This window comes from Anolis carolinensis, chromosome 4, assembly GCF_035594765.1.
Source record: "Anolis carolinensis isolate JA03-04 chromosome 4, rAnoCar3.1.pri, whole genome shotgun sequence".
In the NCBI taxonomy this organism is placed as follows: Eukaryota; Metazoa; Chordata; class Lepidosauria; order Squamata; family Dactyloidae; genus Anolis; species Anolis carolinensis.
The window spans coordinates 138,888,512-138,906,826 of record NC_085844.1 but is presented as its reverse complement, the minus strand read 5'-3'; the positions used below and the strand labels follow the sequence as shown (position 1 = coordinate 138,906,826).

The 18,315-nt window shown below is 36.9% G+C and overlaps 1 protein-coding gene across 3 annotated transcripts in view; it reads right to left on the bottom strand.

The window, feature by feature from the left end:
- Positions 1 to 18,315, bottom strand: part of cfap61 (cilia and flagella associated protein 61) — a 132,126-nt gene that overhangs the window by 18,624 nt on the left and 95,187 nt on the right. For all 3 annotated transcript variants that reach the window (XM_062977912.1, XM_008109085.3, XM_062977911.1), the window contains 5 exons: positions 16,467 to 16,641; positions 6,796 to 7,088; positions 4,200 to 4,527; positions 1,970 to 2,061; positions 1,092 to 1,297 (listed from right to left, as the gene is read on the bottom strand). In XM_062977912.1, coding sequence (XP_062833982.1) covers positions 1,092 to 1,297; positions 1,970 to 2,061; positions 4,200 to 4,527; positions 6,796 to 7,088; positions 16,467 to 16,641 — 1,094 coding nt within the window. The remainder of the gene's footprint in view (positions 1 to 1,091; positions 1,298 to 1,969; positions 2,062 to 4,199; positions 4,528 to 6,795; positions 7,089 to 16,466; positions 16,642 to 18,315) is intronic.

Genomic DNA, 18,315 nt, shown 5'->3' with positions numbered 1-18,315 from the left:
TTTTCTGCTAGCTGGGGAACACATACTAGTAATTTATTGATTTTAATGATATATGTTTTAATCTATGTTTGGTTTTAATATTTGTTGGATCGGGCTTGTCCCCATGTAAGCCACCCTAAGTCCCTTTGGGGAGATGGAGGCGGGATAGAAGTTGTTATTATTATTATTATTATTATTATTATTATTATTATTATTATTATTATTAGCTTCTATATTTTTACTTGATAAGTCAATGTAAATATTTTGAAGAGGATATTGATGGCAACGTTAATCACAATGGGCATAGAAGAATAATCTTATTTTCTATTCTTTTCAGTTTGTTTTCTATCTGTGATTATTTTTTGCTATTTGATGTCATTTTCTAAATACAGGTTGAATATTCCCTTATACAAAATACTTGGATCCAGAACTATTTTGGAAGTTTTCAGATTTTGAAATATCAATATTTGCAAATACATTACATAAAAGATATTGAGGAGATTGGATCTAGGTCTAAACATGAAATTCATTTATGGTTTCTATATTGCCTTATCTACATAGTCTGAAAATAATTTTACATCCAATATTTTTAATAATGCGTGTGACACAACATTTGTTCAACAGAGCCATCCAAAAGCAAAGTTGTCATCATTTCAGTCACCCAAGTAGATAATTTTGAATACTGGAAGATTTGGATTTTTAGATAAGGGGGTGTTCATCCTGTAAAAAAGACAGACCAGATAACTAGGAGGCTTGCACTTCCTAGCAAGAGCTATAAAAGAAATGTCTGGATATTGTCTCTGAATAAAGACTACAGAAGTAGCAGTATGGGTATTATTACTTAAGGCATTCACCATAGAGAATCATGAAGCATGAGTGTTTTCTTTCCAGGCTTGTTTCTGACTAAAAAGAGAACTGGCAGGAAAACAAGAAAGCAAGTAAATATTTAAAACAGCAACAACTAAAACAGAAACGCAAACATCACTGAGCTTTTAAGATCTGCTAACAAGTCAGATCGGGTATCACTGTCATTGCCTAGGACCAAGAAGAGCCATTTCATCCTATAAGAAATGAATTAAAAGATTTTGCATACAAAATGGAAGTTAGCCTACCTATAGAGATTTGTTATCAGTCCTTCTCTCCAGCGAGAACAAAGATTATTCAGAAGTCGCTCATGCTGTCCATACAGGCATATATAATTGGAGGCAGGAATAGGCTTCGTTGAAAAGCAGGTAATGGTTTCCACCATACTGTACTGATTGATATGGATTCGGAAATAACTCCCCTTTACTGCATCTCCTGTTGTAATTGCCATCCCCTGGAATATTTTTTTAGAATATAATACATACTTGTAATACCAGGCAGAGAAAAACAAAGCTAGACAATGTATCTCCAAAAAGAATTTAGCTAGTTTGAGTAGTTGTATACCAAATTCCCTGAATGTCTCTTGTTTGGGGTATATGCAGAGGTCACAGTTTGAAGTACATTGGTATTAGACCAGTTTCAATCAAATATTGGATGGTTTTATCAAAAAAGATGGGCATAAATGGAATCAGAAGGCTCTGAGTTACATTTCTCCAAAATATGGAAATATCTTTTTTGGATTATAGGTCCTGGAATCTGCCCAGCAAACCTGACTGCTGGGGTTAATATATTATGCCAGCCTGGAGAATACGGGAGTATGTATCTTCCTCAGAGAAGTTCCAGCTACAAGAACAACTCTTTGACAGGTGAAGTGTCTTAGTTGCATTATCATCTTTATCATTTCTCTTAATTTTGCAAAACTATTACTAGGACTATAGAAGGCAAGCTAAGAAGTTGAAAATATTATATATGCATTCAAAATATACATCGTTCACTTCTACTCTGGTGACAGAGTTTTATTTGCTAAGTATAAACAGGTTTTATAGAAAATGGGCAATTACATTGTGTTACTAGGCCACACCACACAGCCCTGCTCATAACACCCATGGATTTTTAAAATACTCACATAATTAGATTGTGATTCTTGAACATCTAAACGGCTGGGTAATCCGGGTTTAAAAATATGCAAGTAATTATATTTTCCAGGTAGAACACCACCTGTCAGAAGCAAAGATATACAAGATTGCTTGAATAGATACAGCCACCATAAACACAACTAATATTTATAACAAAATAATATGTCTCCCTTTACAACCTTTTGTTATTTTATTTAAAATAATCCTGTACTGACTGGAGAGAGAATAGGTATTTTAAAGATTGCATAGGATTATCCCAATTACAGACTTCAATCAAAGCAATTGTACTGATTCCTGCTGAATTTATTCAGAAATGCAAAAGACGGAATACAGAGAGGGATTTTTTGGGGTAAACACTACATGCAAAAGAGATATTCCAGATAATTTAAAGTACTCCAGATTGCCTTCAAAAGAACATTTATAAGTCTGCTTTATGTATGACCTACAATATTTTTTTCACAGAAACATAAAATGGAAATGTTAATTTTTTTGCTTCTGCAAGGCAAAAATGTGTATATGCCTGTTCATGTATTTACCTGTCCAACTAAAAATGCTGAATCTGACAAGATTGTAGGAAGCAGCTGTAACATCTTCACCAGAATGCTATGCCTACAGTTCCTTAAGGAGTGTGCATAAAATGTTTGAGTTTACTGCTGCATAATTGCTGAAATGGCTTGATCTCACCGTGCTTCCATATTTTTTTGGAATCAGAAATGTATGGGATATAAGGGTGCTACCAAAATGCTATCTCTCAACAGGTCTGAAGAACCACACAAGTTGTAGGCAAACAAATATATTTAAATCCTCTTAAAGAAAGTAGCGTTAAAAGGGGTGCTTTGGGAAGAGAAAGGAAAGGAGAGGGAATCTTAATCTTTTCCCTGCCTGTCATTTTAAAACACTAACATTTTTCTTGCATCATCCCAATTTTCCCCATGCAGGCTACCAGCTGAGTACTTAGCCTTGCAAAAATTTATTTGGAACTTGATAAAATGAAATATTTTGGAAGGGAGAATTCTATTGGAGGGAGGCAAGAAAAGAAAAGAAAAGATGAAGTACCCCTTTTTTCACCATTGTTCTAATCCAGAAGCAGCTTTTTCTGTAAAACAGTGATTCTCAACTTGTGGATCCCCAGGTGTTTTGGCCAACAATTCCCAGAATATTTTAAAATATCTCAGGATTCACTTGTGAGTATAGCATAATAGTATATCCATTATTATACTTTTTTTTGTTATTTGAGCCTATTTATGGTGTCAAGGCTGTGCTGAGCATCCTTCATCATAATCATAAACTAGAACATGGATAATTATGGCCAGATCAGCAATATTGAGACAAAAGGTTGGGGCTGACAAATAGGGGGACCTCTAATGACAAAGATGGATCTAGATGTGCCTAGTCATGGCACACTCAATACTTTAGGAGAAATAGGACTCTTGGGAGCAGGAATACTGGAAATATCAGGGCAAACTGAGAATAACTCTATCAAAAAGGCATATCCAGAAGAAAACTATATGATATAATTTTGAAACTATTTATATACAGTAGTCATGTATTAATCTTATTTGATTCCCATTTTTTCATCCAATTAACTCAAGTCAGGATATACAACACTTTTCTTCCCCATCTTATCCTCATGATTCTGTGAGGGATAGGAAGTAATTTTATTTCTTATTGCCTGTTATAATAGGATTATTGTAGTTCTAATTTGTAGTTAATATCCATACCATCAGCCTCTGAGAGAAAAAAATGTAATAGCATAGAAGCGAAAGTAGAAGAAAGGTTATATTTTTAGTAATTTAATAAGTTAGGAATACTGTATTATTAAAAACCAAATACAGTAGAGTCTCACTTATCTAAGCCTCACTTATCCAAGTTTCTGGATTATCCAAGCCATTTTTGTAGTAAATGTTTTCAATATATCATGAAATTTTGGTGCTAAATTCGTAAATACAGTAATTACAACATAACATTACTGCGTATTGAACTGCTTTTGTAAAATCATAACCTAATTTGATGTTTAATAGGCTTTTCCTTAATCCCTCCTTATTATCCAAGATATTCGCTTATCCAAGCTTCTGCCGGCCCGTTTAGCTTGGATAAGTGAGATTCTACTGTACTACCGGTAATAAAATATTAATTTATTATCTTTCCTGAAATGTCATGCTTCAGCAAGATGAGGAGATACTTAAAATACAACATAAAAAAGCAAGTTTTCTGGCCCACCTTGGATTTTGCATCCCTTGTACATGGGGATAAGTCTATCCAAATCTTCTGGAGGTTCATACACTGGCTCCAGAGTAGGATCAAAAAGATTCAGCATGGTGGCAGCAAGCTGGAAACCAATCTCCTTTGAGCTGAAATTGCTGTGTGTCCATTCATTGGCATAATATATATTGGAGAACTTTGTCAATGGACCTGCAGCTCTGATGGCCACATCATTGGTATGGAAGTTGGTGTCAATCACAAGCCTCCCATCATAAACAAGACAAGCATCATTAACTGCCTTGAAGGCATCATAATCCACATTCTTGTTGGTAAAGTTAAAGAATGCCTAGAAATAAGGTAAGTCATTAGATAGCCTATAAAACAAACAGTAATATAAACAGTGAAATCAGGTTTTATTTGCAAACCACCATGGGAATTGAAGAGAAATTAAACCCAAACATATTGAAACTAAATCATTTTACAACGGCAAAAATCACTTCCTGCGTAGTCATTGCAATATTCCAGTAATTGATTAGAAACAGAACTGTTTATTTTTCCAGTTACTACATTTGCATTACATTATTTAGAATTTACCGCTGCTTATAATGCTATATAATCATGTTTATACAAGACCTATTTAAAAGTGATAATCAAAATTAGTAGAAAACTCTGCTCTCAGTTCCATTTTATTTATTTTTTCAAATTGACATTCTATTAAGGTTTAAGGAAATGTGTTCAATGTTGATTTTGGCCTGCCTGCATTGATTCCTCTTTCCCTACTCTCCAGCTGGACATCTGTTCTTTCAAGGAAAGTGAAATTCAGGTGAGGTTGCTTTACCCAGCTCCCAGTCCCAAGACTCACCAATACATAAAGCCTCTTTCTTACCAGGATTAAACTTCAGTATCCCACCCAGACCATTAAAGTGGGCACTAATTCAATATCTGCACAGTACAAAATAACTACCATGACAAGGAGGAGCAGAGTATTATGACTATACTGAGGGTAGCTTAACAGTTATGGGAATAGCCAGGAATTCCCCAGTGTCATTTTTTGGAATCGGTCCTATAGATAGGAAAATAAGAACCACTGTAACACTGTGCCTCTTACTCCATCCTACAAAAACTTGCCCTGTAAGACACCATGGTTAATGGTATCAAAAGCCTCTTAGAAATCCAGGAGGATCAACAGCATAATACATCCCTGTTTTTTAAGAGAGATATGACATTAGTCAGAGCAACTAAGGCTGTTTCAGTCCCATATTGGTTTCTCTGAACCCAATTCCAAATGGACCTTTCCATTTCTACTGACCATCATTCATGAATTAATTTAACCACAAATGCTCCAAGCTTGGCTATGCTCTCTCTACATACTACTCATATATGCTATGGCTTTTAGTACCATACAGCACTGAATAAAGTCATTTCTTTCTTTCTCAAATCCTGCGCCTCCAGTGCCATTTTTTTCTGCTGTGATGCTTAATTGCATTGAGCTCAGAACTTTCACAACAAAACTCAGTTTTTCTTTTTAGCCCTTCTCTTCTCACAGACTCTTCATATCTGCTGATACCACTACCTTCACAGATATATCTAAAGAATTAGCTTTTCATTCTTCTCTCTCTTTATTCTACATATTTGCAGCTCACTGGGAAGCAGTACTATTTCTCCCTTTACAATATTGCAGAAATATGACTCATTCTTCCACTTGCTTTACAATAAAAACTGGTGAATGCTATGGTCATCTTTCATTTTGACTACTTCAATCTCACCTTTCACTTTGCACTTTCTTAACTAATCCTCTTACTCATTCTAGAAGCTCTGCAAATAGCAACATTTGTATTTGTTTATTAGAACCTTTCAAATAGTGTGAATAGAAAATCCAACTCAGATGTGGAAAGTTTAAAGCAGTAGTTCTCAACCTGGGGTCCCGAGATGTTTTGGGCCTACAATTCCCAGAAATCCCAGACGGTTTACCAGCTGGGAGTTGAAGGCCAAAAACATCTGAGGACCCCAGGTTGAGAACCACTGGTTTAAAGAAATATTGTTGGACAGGTCCTGGTAGTTTCAATGTTTTACATACTGAAGAATACCATTCTTGTGCAGCCATACATGGTTTGGGTCCAGGTTATCTAAAGTATCACCTTCTCCCATTCAACCCGCCCCACACACTTTGGTCTCTTGGGGGGCATCTGCTCCTACCAGCCAGAAGCCGACTGGCAACTATCACCCCGAGGACCTTTTCATTGGCAGCCCCATGACTGTGCCGGGCAGTCTTTAAATATGAATTTTAAGTGTCCTTTGATTGATCTCTGTTTTGTGTGTTTTAGTATGTATTTTGTAGAGATACATTTTGGTGTGTACCTTTTATGGACGTACATTGTAGCATTTTTGCTGTGCTTATGTATTTTAATTGTTTTGTAACCTGCCTTAAGCCATGAGATGAGGTGGGTAAGAAATAAAATTATTATTATTATTATTATTATTATTATTATTATTATTATTATTATTATCATTATCATATTATTATTATATTATTATTACTACATCTAATGTCCTATAACTCTGTATCTCTGATTTTCTGATTAATGGATAGAACACGGCAAAAGCATATACTTACAGAGCACTGCAATTTAAAAGGCTTTGTTTTAGTAGTGAAAGATGCAAATGTAATTGGATCTGGGTAGTTGCCTTCATTCCACTGAGCCAGCAGGCTGTCATGATATTCAGTCACACCTGCTCTGGACAATGCCTTTTGGACAGCTTTCTCAATAAAATTGTTATTGAGAGAAGTAACATTGGAGAATGCAGGAGGATGCACAAGGTGTATCTGGCTGCCCTCGATTCCTAATGATAAGAGGGATTCTACAGTGGTATAAACATCAATTGTATTCCCATAGACAATAACATTCCCTGGGGAAAGGAAAAACAGAGGAGGGGGAAGAAATGAGACATATAATAAAAACACTATTAGTGTAATTCAGATGATAATAATACAGAGCTGATCTGTGACCCTCTTGTTGCTCTGATGCTATGAAGCAAACAATGTTACCTAGCAACAGTAGCTAAGATAATTTAGTGAAGAATCTGCAGAATACATCCCGCAAAGTAGCAAGCACTTAATAGAGAAATTGAACATTGATTATATCCTGGTGTCTGAAGTCCTTTGGATTGAGAATCTCAGCAAAAGTGGGAAGACCCTTTTGTCATGTCCCTCTGCAAAACTATCTTTTCTTTGGTTAGATCAATCTAACATACAAATAACATTTTAAAAGCTTGATTGAAGAAATGAGGGTAAACTGGGCATGGAAGCCTTCATAATTCATTCCCAGGTATTCTCCCTCATCATTCCACAAACAGGAAACCATCAGCTCCTCTTTTGTCAGATAGAATAACATTTACAACAAAAAGGACAGAATTTAAGGAGTTGGGGGTCTCTCTGTAGAAATACTGGAACTCAGTCAAATAAGCATAGTCAGGGTTCACGGCAGCTAATTTAAGCTTTTCTGATTCTACATAATTAGGTTTATACTGAGAAATAAGGGGAGATGCGGAAGAGGAGAGTGAATATATCAGATATATATACTGCACAGGTTAAAAAAAGTGATCAGGGAGCAATATACAGGTATGTTGCTGTACAATATATAAAATAGTGTTTAGTTTAATTGATTTTAATGTAAGAGATCATTTAATTAAAATGTATATATCTCCTTATTACTAGAAGTAGTCAAAATGTTTAGCAAATTCAAAACCTCATAATATGTAGCACATTGACATTTGGTACAAAGAACCCAAAACGTTGGGGAAAGTCCCTATGTTTCAATATGCTCGGTCAGGATGAAGACTATCAGCAGATTGAAGAATGCTCAGCCAGTTATGAGAGGTTTACTAAATTATGCAGTTAAAACCACATATGAGGTGACACCCTCTGAAGCAAAAAAGTACATTCTTTATTTTTATTTTTAGATGAAGCGAAGTGCATTAAAGCGCTGAGCTGCTGAACTTGTGGACCAAAAGGTCCCAGGTTCAACCCTGGAAGTGGCGTGAGCGGCCGCTGTTAGCTCCAGCTTCTGCCAACCTAGCAGTTCGAAAACATGCCAATGTGAGTAGATCAATAGGTACCGCTCCGGCGGGAAGGTAACGGCGCTCCATGCAGTCATGCTGGCCACATGACCTTGGAGGTGTCTACGGACAACGCCGGCTCTTCGGCTTAGAAATGGAGATGAACACCAACCCCCAGAGTCAGACATGACTGGACTTAACGTCAGGGAAAACCTTTACCTTACTATGATGTCTTGCTAGAGAAGGAGAATGCTTCTAAAACGGCATTTGCCACCTGCATACTTTATAAGTACTTGCAGTAAAATATTTTGAAAACAAATCACTATTTTGAAATGCTGGCCACAATCTTCTTGATCTAGCAGCCCCTGACAGCCCAGAAAATATTTAGGGATGAAGGGAACCGTGGTTCATCTACATCTATTGAGTAGTACAATCCTGAATGCTTATCCTCTGGGTATACAAAGATATTTACAAGCACTCAACAAGGCCGCAAAGCTGTATTTTCCAAAAGAAACAGAACTTAAAATGACTGATTTGCCCATTGTAGACCACTTCCTTGCCCCTTTCACCACAGAGCCCATTACACAACATACACTTATTTCCGGTCGAGCCCTATGGCGAAAGGGGCAAGAAAGCTGTGCACGCCGACGCTGCAGCAACACGTGTTGCCTTTGCTACAATGGGGAGTGGGGGAGCAGGGAAGTGAACACTTCTCACCATGGGATGGAGCCAGTGACGAGTTGGGCAATGTGGGGCGTGGGGCAACGGGTTCTCCATGCTCATTACCGGGACCCCATGGATTCACCACTATGTGTGGCGAATCCAATACTCAATGTGATAAGGTCCTTAGTAAGCCACAGGATACCAGAGAAGGGTGAAAGAATTCAATAGGAGTTATTCAGTACTGTAAACAGATGGCAAAACTAGCAATAATGCTTGGTTCTGCAGGACAAAGAAGAGTTCACAGCCAAAGGTCAAATATTCATCTCACTTTGTCCAAAGTTCAACTTAACACTCATAGCCCCAAGAAATGTCAAAGCTTCCTTCCTCAAGTGAAGTTGAAGAGAATACAGATTGACAGAATGTAGAGTGATTTGGAACTACAGTAGAGTCTCGCTTATCCAAGACTCACTTATCCAAGGTTCTGGATTATCCAATGCATTTTGTAATCAATGTTTCCAATATATCGTGATATTTTGGTGCTAAATTTGTAAATATAGTAATTACAACATAACATTACTGCACATTAAACTACTTTTTCTGTCAAATTTGTTGTATAACATGATGTTTTGGTGCTTAATTTGTAAAGTCATAACCTAATTTGATGTTTAATAGGCTTTTCCTTAATCTCTCCTTATTATCCAAGATATTCGCTTATCCAAGGTTCTGACGTCCCGCTTAGTTTGGATAAGTGAGACTCTGCTGTATGTACCATGAGGCCTCAGATTATTACATTATCTGCTTTCTCAAATATGAATCATCATCCTCCTAGTAACATTTGGAGTCACCTCTTAAGACTTTAGAACCAGTGGATTCTCAGATCTCCTTAGCAAAATTAACCCAAATAAACTTTATAACTGCATGTCTCAATATGTGAGAGATAAGTTACAATATTCAACTACTTATGGAGAATAAAGTAAACTGTAACTTGAAAACAGATATTCTTCTGTTGTTATTAAGTTATGCGTATCATCAGAATGCATTGCCTTTCTGAGGTTCAATCTGAAACTAATTTTAAAAACTCGGATATTTCCAGTGATTAAATAATAAATTTTCAAACTGTGAACAATATAAAAAGTCAGAAAAGCAATGTTTCAATTCATAGTTACTAGCCAAAGTTTATTTACTACTGTCCAGGTGCATGCTTAACAAACCCAAAGAGCCTGCTTTCCCATTTTCCTACTTTCTATTTCTCTCCACCGCAAATTTTACTGACAGTTCCTCAGAGAGCCTCCTCCCATATTCCTATTTTTAAAATCACATACATATTGACAATAGTATTTCAAAAACCCCATTCATGTTTTTGGCCGATAAAGTCCAAATGACTGATGAATTTTAAACATATAGTCTTTGTTTAGAACTTGCTGAAAGAGTGAAATTTTCTGAGAATTGGCAAATTTTGATATGTCTGCCATGTAATCCAAATTAATTGTATTAGCCCCTTTCCCATGGTTTTTTTTTTTAATAAAAAAATTGCTTCTTTGAAAAAACCCTCAGGGAGTTTTTTTTTCTGCAGGTGAGATGACAACTAACAACCTTCCCTTTTCTTTCTAAAGACCTGTATCCGGCATGTTAATTTTTTTACTTGAAATAGAATATGGTATTAGAACAACGGCCAACAACACTCAAAGAAATTTTGAAACTTCAGGCATTATTTCCTGATGAGCAATCAATGGCTTTATGTTTCTAGTAAAACCACTATTGGAATTTCAATTTCAATACTGTAATAGCACTACAACTTGAATGAATCTGTACGAATATGAGAAGTCTTGGTAGTTAGTACAGACATTAGCCTGTTCTAGACTAGCTTAAGCTTACCTGCTCCCCCCTTTTTATTTGAGAAAGCCTGCCTGTTTTTCCTGCCTCAAGCAAAAGAAGCACCAGTTATCCCATGGGATAACAGAGACTCCTGTTATCCCATTTTAATTTTAACGTCAGGAATCTTAGCTGCAGTTCCTTTGCTTTCCCTTGGATTTTCACCTTTTCCCGCTGTTCAAAGAATCTTGCTCCAGAACACTGTGGAAAACGTTGAAGATTTTATTGGGCTCACATCATACAGTAGAGTCTCACTTATCCAACATAAACGGGCCGGCAGAACGTTGGATAAGCGAATATGTTGGATAATAAGGAGGCATTAAGAAAAAGCCTATTAAACATCAAATTAGGTTATGATTTTACAAATTAAGCACCAAAACATCATGTTGTACAACAAATTTGACAGAAAAAGTAGTTCAATGCGCAGTAATGCTATGTAGTAATTAATGTATTTACGAATTTAGCACCAAAATATCACGATGTATTGAAAACATTGACTACAAAAATGCGTTGGATAATCCAGAACGTTGGATAAGCGAGTGTTGGATAAGTGAGACTCTACTGTATATATATAAGACCGCCCTGCTTTTAGGAAGTCATTAGGAATGCATTGTATTTTATTATTACAGATTGGTACATGCATGTATATCCATCTCAAAATCAAGATGTCTTAAGCTCACAATATTCTACATACAATTCGGACTTCACCCCACGCGATAAGTAAAGTTTTGAGGATAGTTGTTTTTTTCCTTAAGCTTTGGAATATCCCTTTTGGAAATAAAACAGATGATTTCCCTACTCCCATCACACATTTTCCCTCATTCTGCTTTCTTTTCAAATTATCAACTTGGCTTCCCATCACATAGGAGACATCTTTCTCCTCCGCCATTTTCTTTTGCTAATAATCCAGTGAGGTTTAAAGGATATTACAATTTATAAGTACAGATAGCACTCAATTCAAAAGGTAACACTCTTGAATTTATATAGTTAAAAAGAAATAAATTACAGTTTCGTCCTCCTTGGTCCCAGAAATATTATAGCGGAAGAAATAATCTATACTGCCCATTTTTGCTCCTCCCTCCAGAATGATGTCATCATTATGTTTACAAGCGGACAATTAGGATTTCCCATCACATATTAAATTTTACATTTTTATATGTCTCTACATAGGGAATTCAAAATGAAGTCAACTGCCAATTGACTTAGGAATCGGAAAAAAAAACTCACTTTAGAAATGCCAAAATACCTGGAACTCATGGTACAAGCTCCATTGGTAGCCATTTCTGAAATGTGTAGAAACACTGATTTTATTGCATGTGTTCACTGGAGGGAAGGATATTAGAGGCAAAGCTGAAGTATTTTGGCCACATCATGAGGAGACAGGAAAGCTTGGAAAAGATCACGATGCTGGGGGAAATGGAAGGAAAAAGGAAGAGAGGCCGACCAAGGGCAAGATGGATGGAGGGTATCTTTGAAGTGAATGGGTTGACCTTGAAGGAACTGGGGGCGGTGACAGCCGACAGGGAGCTCTGGCTTGGACTGGTCCATGAGGTCACGAAGAGTCGGAGACGACTAAACGACTGAGCAGCAGCAGCAGTTAAAGGAATCTGTATGAGGTTTAGCATTGGATTATGCAAGTGTGTAAAACAAAAAGCAGGTGATAAACAGGAAGAAAGAACAATTCTTACCTGGTTGATCTCCCCTCCCCTCCACACAAAAAATTACATCAACACTACATTTATCTATATTGTTGAGAAATCTGAGATTATAGCGGATTTCTTAAGCAGAGGAACCAAACTGGTAAAGTAGAAGCTGAAGAAAAACCAGTCCCCTGTCAAACATTTAGCAGAGAATCATAAAGATAGTTCTAAACATAGTTTTAATTAAAAACAAATAAGCATGTGCATACTTAAAATGCATGATCTAATAAGGAAAAGAAAGAACTGAGAAAATGGCTGCAGGTTAGAGTGAAGCAGGAAAAGCAAACTAATGGGGGACAGCAAATATGCAAACTACCAATTAGAGAGTATGTGTTTGCAAAGACTGCTAACTGCAACACATTTGTGTGTTCTTAATGCCTATGAGAAATTAAATGTAGGTGGCACAATGTTAGGAAGGATAAGAATCTCTCACATTACATCTCTATTGCTAAATGAACTGAGACAAGAAAATAAAATTCATTGCAATATCCTTCATTCAGTGAATGTTCTTTGCTTTAAAGCAGTGGTTCTCAACCTGGGGTCCCCAGACATTTTTGGCCTACAACTCCCACAAATCCCAGCCAGTTTACCAGCTGTTAGGATTTCTAGGAGTTGAAGGCCAAAAACATCTGGGGATCCCAGGTTGAGAACCACTGCTTTAAAGTCTCTTCTAAATAGACTGATAGAAACATGCAGCTTCAAAATTCTATACCTTAAGAATTCTACTGATCTGTACTATTACAGTAGAGTCTCACTTATCCAACATAAACGGGCCAGCAGAACGTTGGATAAGCGAATATGTTGGATAATAAGGAGAGATTAAGGAAAAGCCTATTAAACATCAAATTAAGTTATGATTTTACCAATTAAGCACCAAAACATCATGTTATACAACAAATTTGACAGAAAAAGTAGTTCAATACGCAGTAATGCTATGTAGTAATTGCCGTATTTACAAATTTAGCACCAAAATATCACGATGTATTGAAAACACTGACTACAAAAATGCGTTGGATAATCCAGAACGTTGGATAAGCGAGTGTTGGATAAGTGAGATTCTACTGTAGTACTTTGTTAACACTTCCATTTCTATACAATCATAGTTTTCAAGACAGATTTCTATTTCCCTTTGCCTGATAATGAATGGCAACAATATTAAATGGAAGGAAATAATTCTCTTGTGAGGGAAATAAATTATATTTTAGTTTATTATCAGTCTTGCTAAATATGCCCTCCTAACAGTAATTACAGAATGAACTAGATCATTCCCATAGTTCATAGTAATTTCCAGCTATGTCTTAAATATATGAAAACATATCTAGGAGAAACATAGTAGCATTCAAAGAATATGCAGCTACCATAAGTCAGTTCTATTATAGTGGATTTATCAGTTAATAATAGATGGCCATGTCTCAGTTCTGAGAATTCTTAGTCATTTTCTACAACTGGAAATATAAAACTTTCATGAACTTAGTATGACCTGAATTGTTAGGCTTGTAATAATCATATTAAAAAGAAAGCACATTAGAGAGACAATCAGAACTGGTGCTTCAAGATTAATGTACTGCAGTTTCAATGCTATAATGGGGTTTACTATGCCTGCACAGTACATCATTTGAAACTTTCTACAGCTGCCCTGTAAGCATTTTGATAGCAACCTCTCCTCTCCTGGCCCATGCAACTAGCTTTATTCCAATTCAAACCCACAGTTTCTTGGACATTGAAGCAGCAGTCAAGGAGATAGGGAGAGAAGGACACAAATGTGGAGAGGAAGGGCAGGTATTGTGTGAGCTGACCAATCGAAGATCACTGAAAATCACATCCACTCCGGTACCAATGATGCAGAGATGTCCTCAAACTGAAAGTAAGGGACTGTGCTAAGCTGGTGTCAAAAGAGGAACTCAACTAGCTTTACTTCGACTAAAACCCAACGGTAAAAAGGACTGGTTGCAATGAATATAATGTCATCAAGGAAATGGAGGAAGGTCCTTACCAGGAGGAGGCAAAAAAGGAGACTGAGAGACCTGTCTTGGTTTTGCCAGAGGAATCCAAACAATGCCTCTGGTAAAAGCGAATTAATGCAGAGTAAATCAAGGTTTCCCTGGTTTATTTCGTATTAATTAAACACCTCATTATATCCAGATCTTTATGAAAAATCCGAGCCTACTGAGGTGCTGGACCTGTGGGGACTCACTCCTGAGACACATCACACATTTCCTGGGGGTCAATCTCCACAGCCATTCCATACTTTTGGGCTTCTGTAGCCCAAAGTTGTGGGAAGGCAAAGACACCAATTTAACATCTAAAACGTACAGAAAAAGATTCCTGGCAGCCATTAATCCTTGCCTCGTGTCCTCCTCACCCATCCCAGGGACCTTTTCCAGTAAGTTTTAGGGAGTAAATTGGGCACTTTCAATTGGGAAAGCATGTAGCCACCTCGGGGTGGAAATCCCGGGGTTGTGGCAAGGGGTAGGGACTAGAACCCGTGCCAAAGCGGATTACTTTAACCCATTTTGGCACAGGTTTTGGTGCTGTCTGGAAGCGTCCTGGGCTTCATGAATTAATGGTACCTGCAAGTGGGTCTAGTATGACACAGCAGGATGAGATCCCACTAATTCCGAAACTGTAGCTACCTGAACCTGAAGTCCTAGCAGGTAGTAGCAAACTGCAATTCATATTGACAGGCTTGTCCAAAGCAGTCAGGGCCTGCTTGTAAAGAAGAGCCTTAAGTCTGGAAGAAGGTTTTCAGACACTTGTTGAGTAATTGCCTTTTAGTAGACACAAGACCAGGCATTATGGTTTTCTCCAAGGCGCAATAGATAGCACAAATAACCATCCTGTTTGGGTATTATTGGTCTGAAGTAGTCATATTTCTTAAAGGAGCTAGGCAAAGCCATGGTTGGCTATCAAAACCAAACAGTTAAGACAAGCCACAATTGCTCAGGTTCCTTCTACACTGCCATATATTTCCAGATTATCAAAGCAGATAATCTACATTAACTGCTTTGAACCGGATTATATGAGTTTATACTGTCATATAATCCAATTCAAAGCAGATAATCTGGATTTTATATGGTAGTGTAGAAGGGGCTCCAGATAGTTTGAGTAAAGCCAAAAGATTGTGTCTAGAACAAAGCCAAGTTGAAATCCAAAGGAAGAAAGCAAAAATGCAATCCAAATAGACACCCGTCCCCATATATAGCCAAAAAGAAGTGAATCACTCCCCAACAGATCCATCAATACCAAAAGGCCAGTCACATGGACCAAAAGAGTAGGGGCTACTGCCAAAATGCTTGCGTAACAGCTCTAGAATTTTTCAAATGATGCCCTATGTAGGCATGGTAAATCAACTTGTGTGAGTCTCATCACTGAGTTAGATCTACAGGCTATCTTTGTGTTATCTCATGTGTGTAGATAATAAAGAAATCCTGTATGACAAAGGTGTCTACAGAAACAGATTTAAATATGGAGCAGTCTTTCTAAAGCAGCTATGTACATCTTAATAAGGCTGAATGTCTTTCTACATTAACATAATGATACACTCATATATGGTTTTGTGCAAGCATCTGTAGACTGAATCTAAAGACAGCTGGGTATTTTTTCAAGTCTACTATGGCTCAGACCTCACTTTCCTTCCAGTGGATTTTTACTTTGTAAATTTTGTATATAGCTCCAGAGCACATCTATCAATGAAAGTGTATCTAATTTGTTAATTAATTAATAAATAAACTCAGACTTTGCACTTGGGGCTTTCATTTCATAAAGTCATAAAACAATTATATATAATTCTTATTTCTAGCCTTTATTCCAAGAAAAAAAATTGATGGTCTGGCAATAACGTGCAAATTAATTCCGAAAACAAACCATGGCAGATGAAACATTTCATAAGGATTAATTAGGCTAAAATTATATGCTTGAAATGGAGAAACATTGTGCCAAGAAATGCATCAATGTCCGCCACCTCATCCCAATAAAATTGTATTAAAATCCTTACCTGAAACATTAACAACATGTTCTTTAAGCCACTTAATAGCCATTGAAGTATCTTCATCATCACAAATAACAAAAAGATTGGAAGGCACAGTTCCTGTATATTTTTGTTCACCGTTTTGTGAGACTTCTCTGTTGGTTAACAATTTTTTAATATCTGCACCAGTAGGACATGGGACCTGTATGAACAGTTAATATTATAGATGAATGTAATACATTACCAGTTCAATTAAGTCACTTTCCTTATGAATATCACTATTTTCAAGAATTACATCACATGTCATCAATATTAAAATAAAGCAGTTACCGTATATACTCGAGTATAAGCCAACCCGAATATAAGCCGAGGCACCTAATTTTACCACAAAAAAACTAGGAAAACATTGACTCCAGTATAAGCCGAGGGTGGTAAATTTCAGAAATAAAAATAGATACCAATAAAATTACATTAATTGAAGCATCAGTAGGTTAAATGTTTTTGAATATTTACATCAAGCTCAAATTTAAGATAAGACTCTCCAACTCTGATCAAATCATTATTCCCGTCTTCTTCAATGTCAATGTGCTTATGTATCCTTTTAATACTAATAGAGTAAAATAATACATGTAATAATAATAACAATAATAATAATAAATACAGAAAAATAATACATGTAATAATAAATAGAGTAAAATAATAAATGCAATAATAATAATAATAAGAGCAGAGTGAAATAATAAATGTATTAATAATAATAATAATAATAATAAAATTAGAGTAAAATAAATGTAATAGCAGCAACCATAATAGAGAAAAATAATAAATGTAATAATACCAATAATAATAGAGCAAAATAATAAATGTCCCATATATTCTCGAGTATCAGCTGACCCAAATATAAGTCAACCAGGACCCTCACCCAAGTATAAGCCGAGGGGGGCTGTTTCAGTCTTAAAAAAAGGGCTGAAAAACTAGGCTTATACTCGAGTATATACAGTAATTGGGGGAAAGGAAAGAGGGTGAAAAGGGAAAAAGGGAAAGAAAACAAGTTTTGAATAATGCAAACTTGGATGTCTATTTGCAGAAGATAAGAACAGCAAAATGCAATCAATGGCCTGGATAACTTTAAAAATGCCCTTAAAACAGAATTGTGATGACTCATGGGCCATGTAGTCCCATTCCTAGTGCTGTTGTGACTGACGAAGAGGAGAACTTGGGTTTTCCTCCATTTCAGCCAGAAAGGGAACCATTTCAGCCAGAAATTGAGCCTTTGCACCTGCAGGAGGCTTGTCTTCCAGAAATCTCCCAAACAAGCCCGGAGTCGAGTTCTCCCCCTTTTTCGCGCCGTAATTACATTCTCCAGCAGAAAGGAGTGCAACAGGCTAATCGCAGGAGTTTGAGAATAGCAGCAAAGCATTCAGATGATTAAAGCCTGTTCCCATGAGAAATTTTAGGGAGTCATACATCTGGACACAGAGATTGACTTTCGTTTCTGGTTCCCCAGAGAAGTGTTCTCTGGTGGGGAAAACAAGGCCTATTTAGGTTCCTTGCTCCCGGAGGGATCTTGCGGAGTCAATTCGTCAGCAACTGGAGTAGTGTGTGTGGACAGCTACTCCGCTTCCAAGCCTTTGTTCCTGATTCAAGCCTTCGTTTTCCAGCCTTGTTCTTCCACGGATTTTGCCTTGCTTTCCAAGACCCAGCCTTGCCTTGTTTCCCGGATTTTGCCAAGTAAATACCACGGATCTTGTCCTTGCTCCTCGTTCCTTGCTGCCTTGTATCCAAGCCTTGTTTTTACAAGAATCAAGTTACTTCCTAGCCTCGTTCAAGTTCATGGACTAAAAGACCTTGTCATCTCCCCTCACTTTGCCTGGCA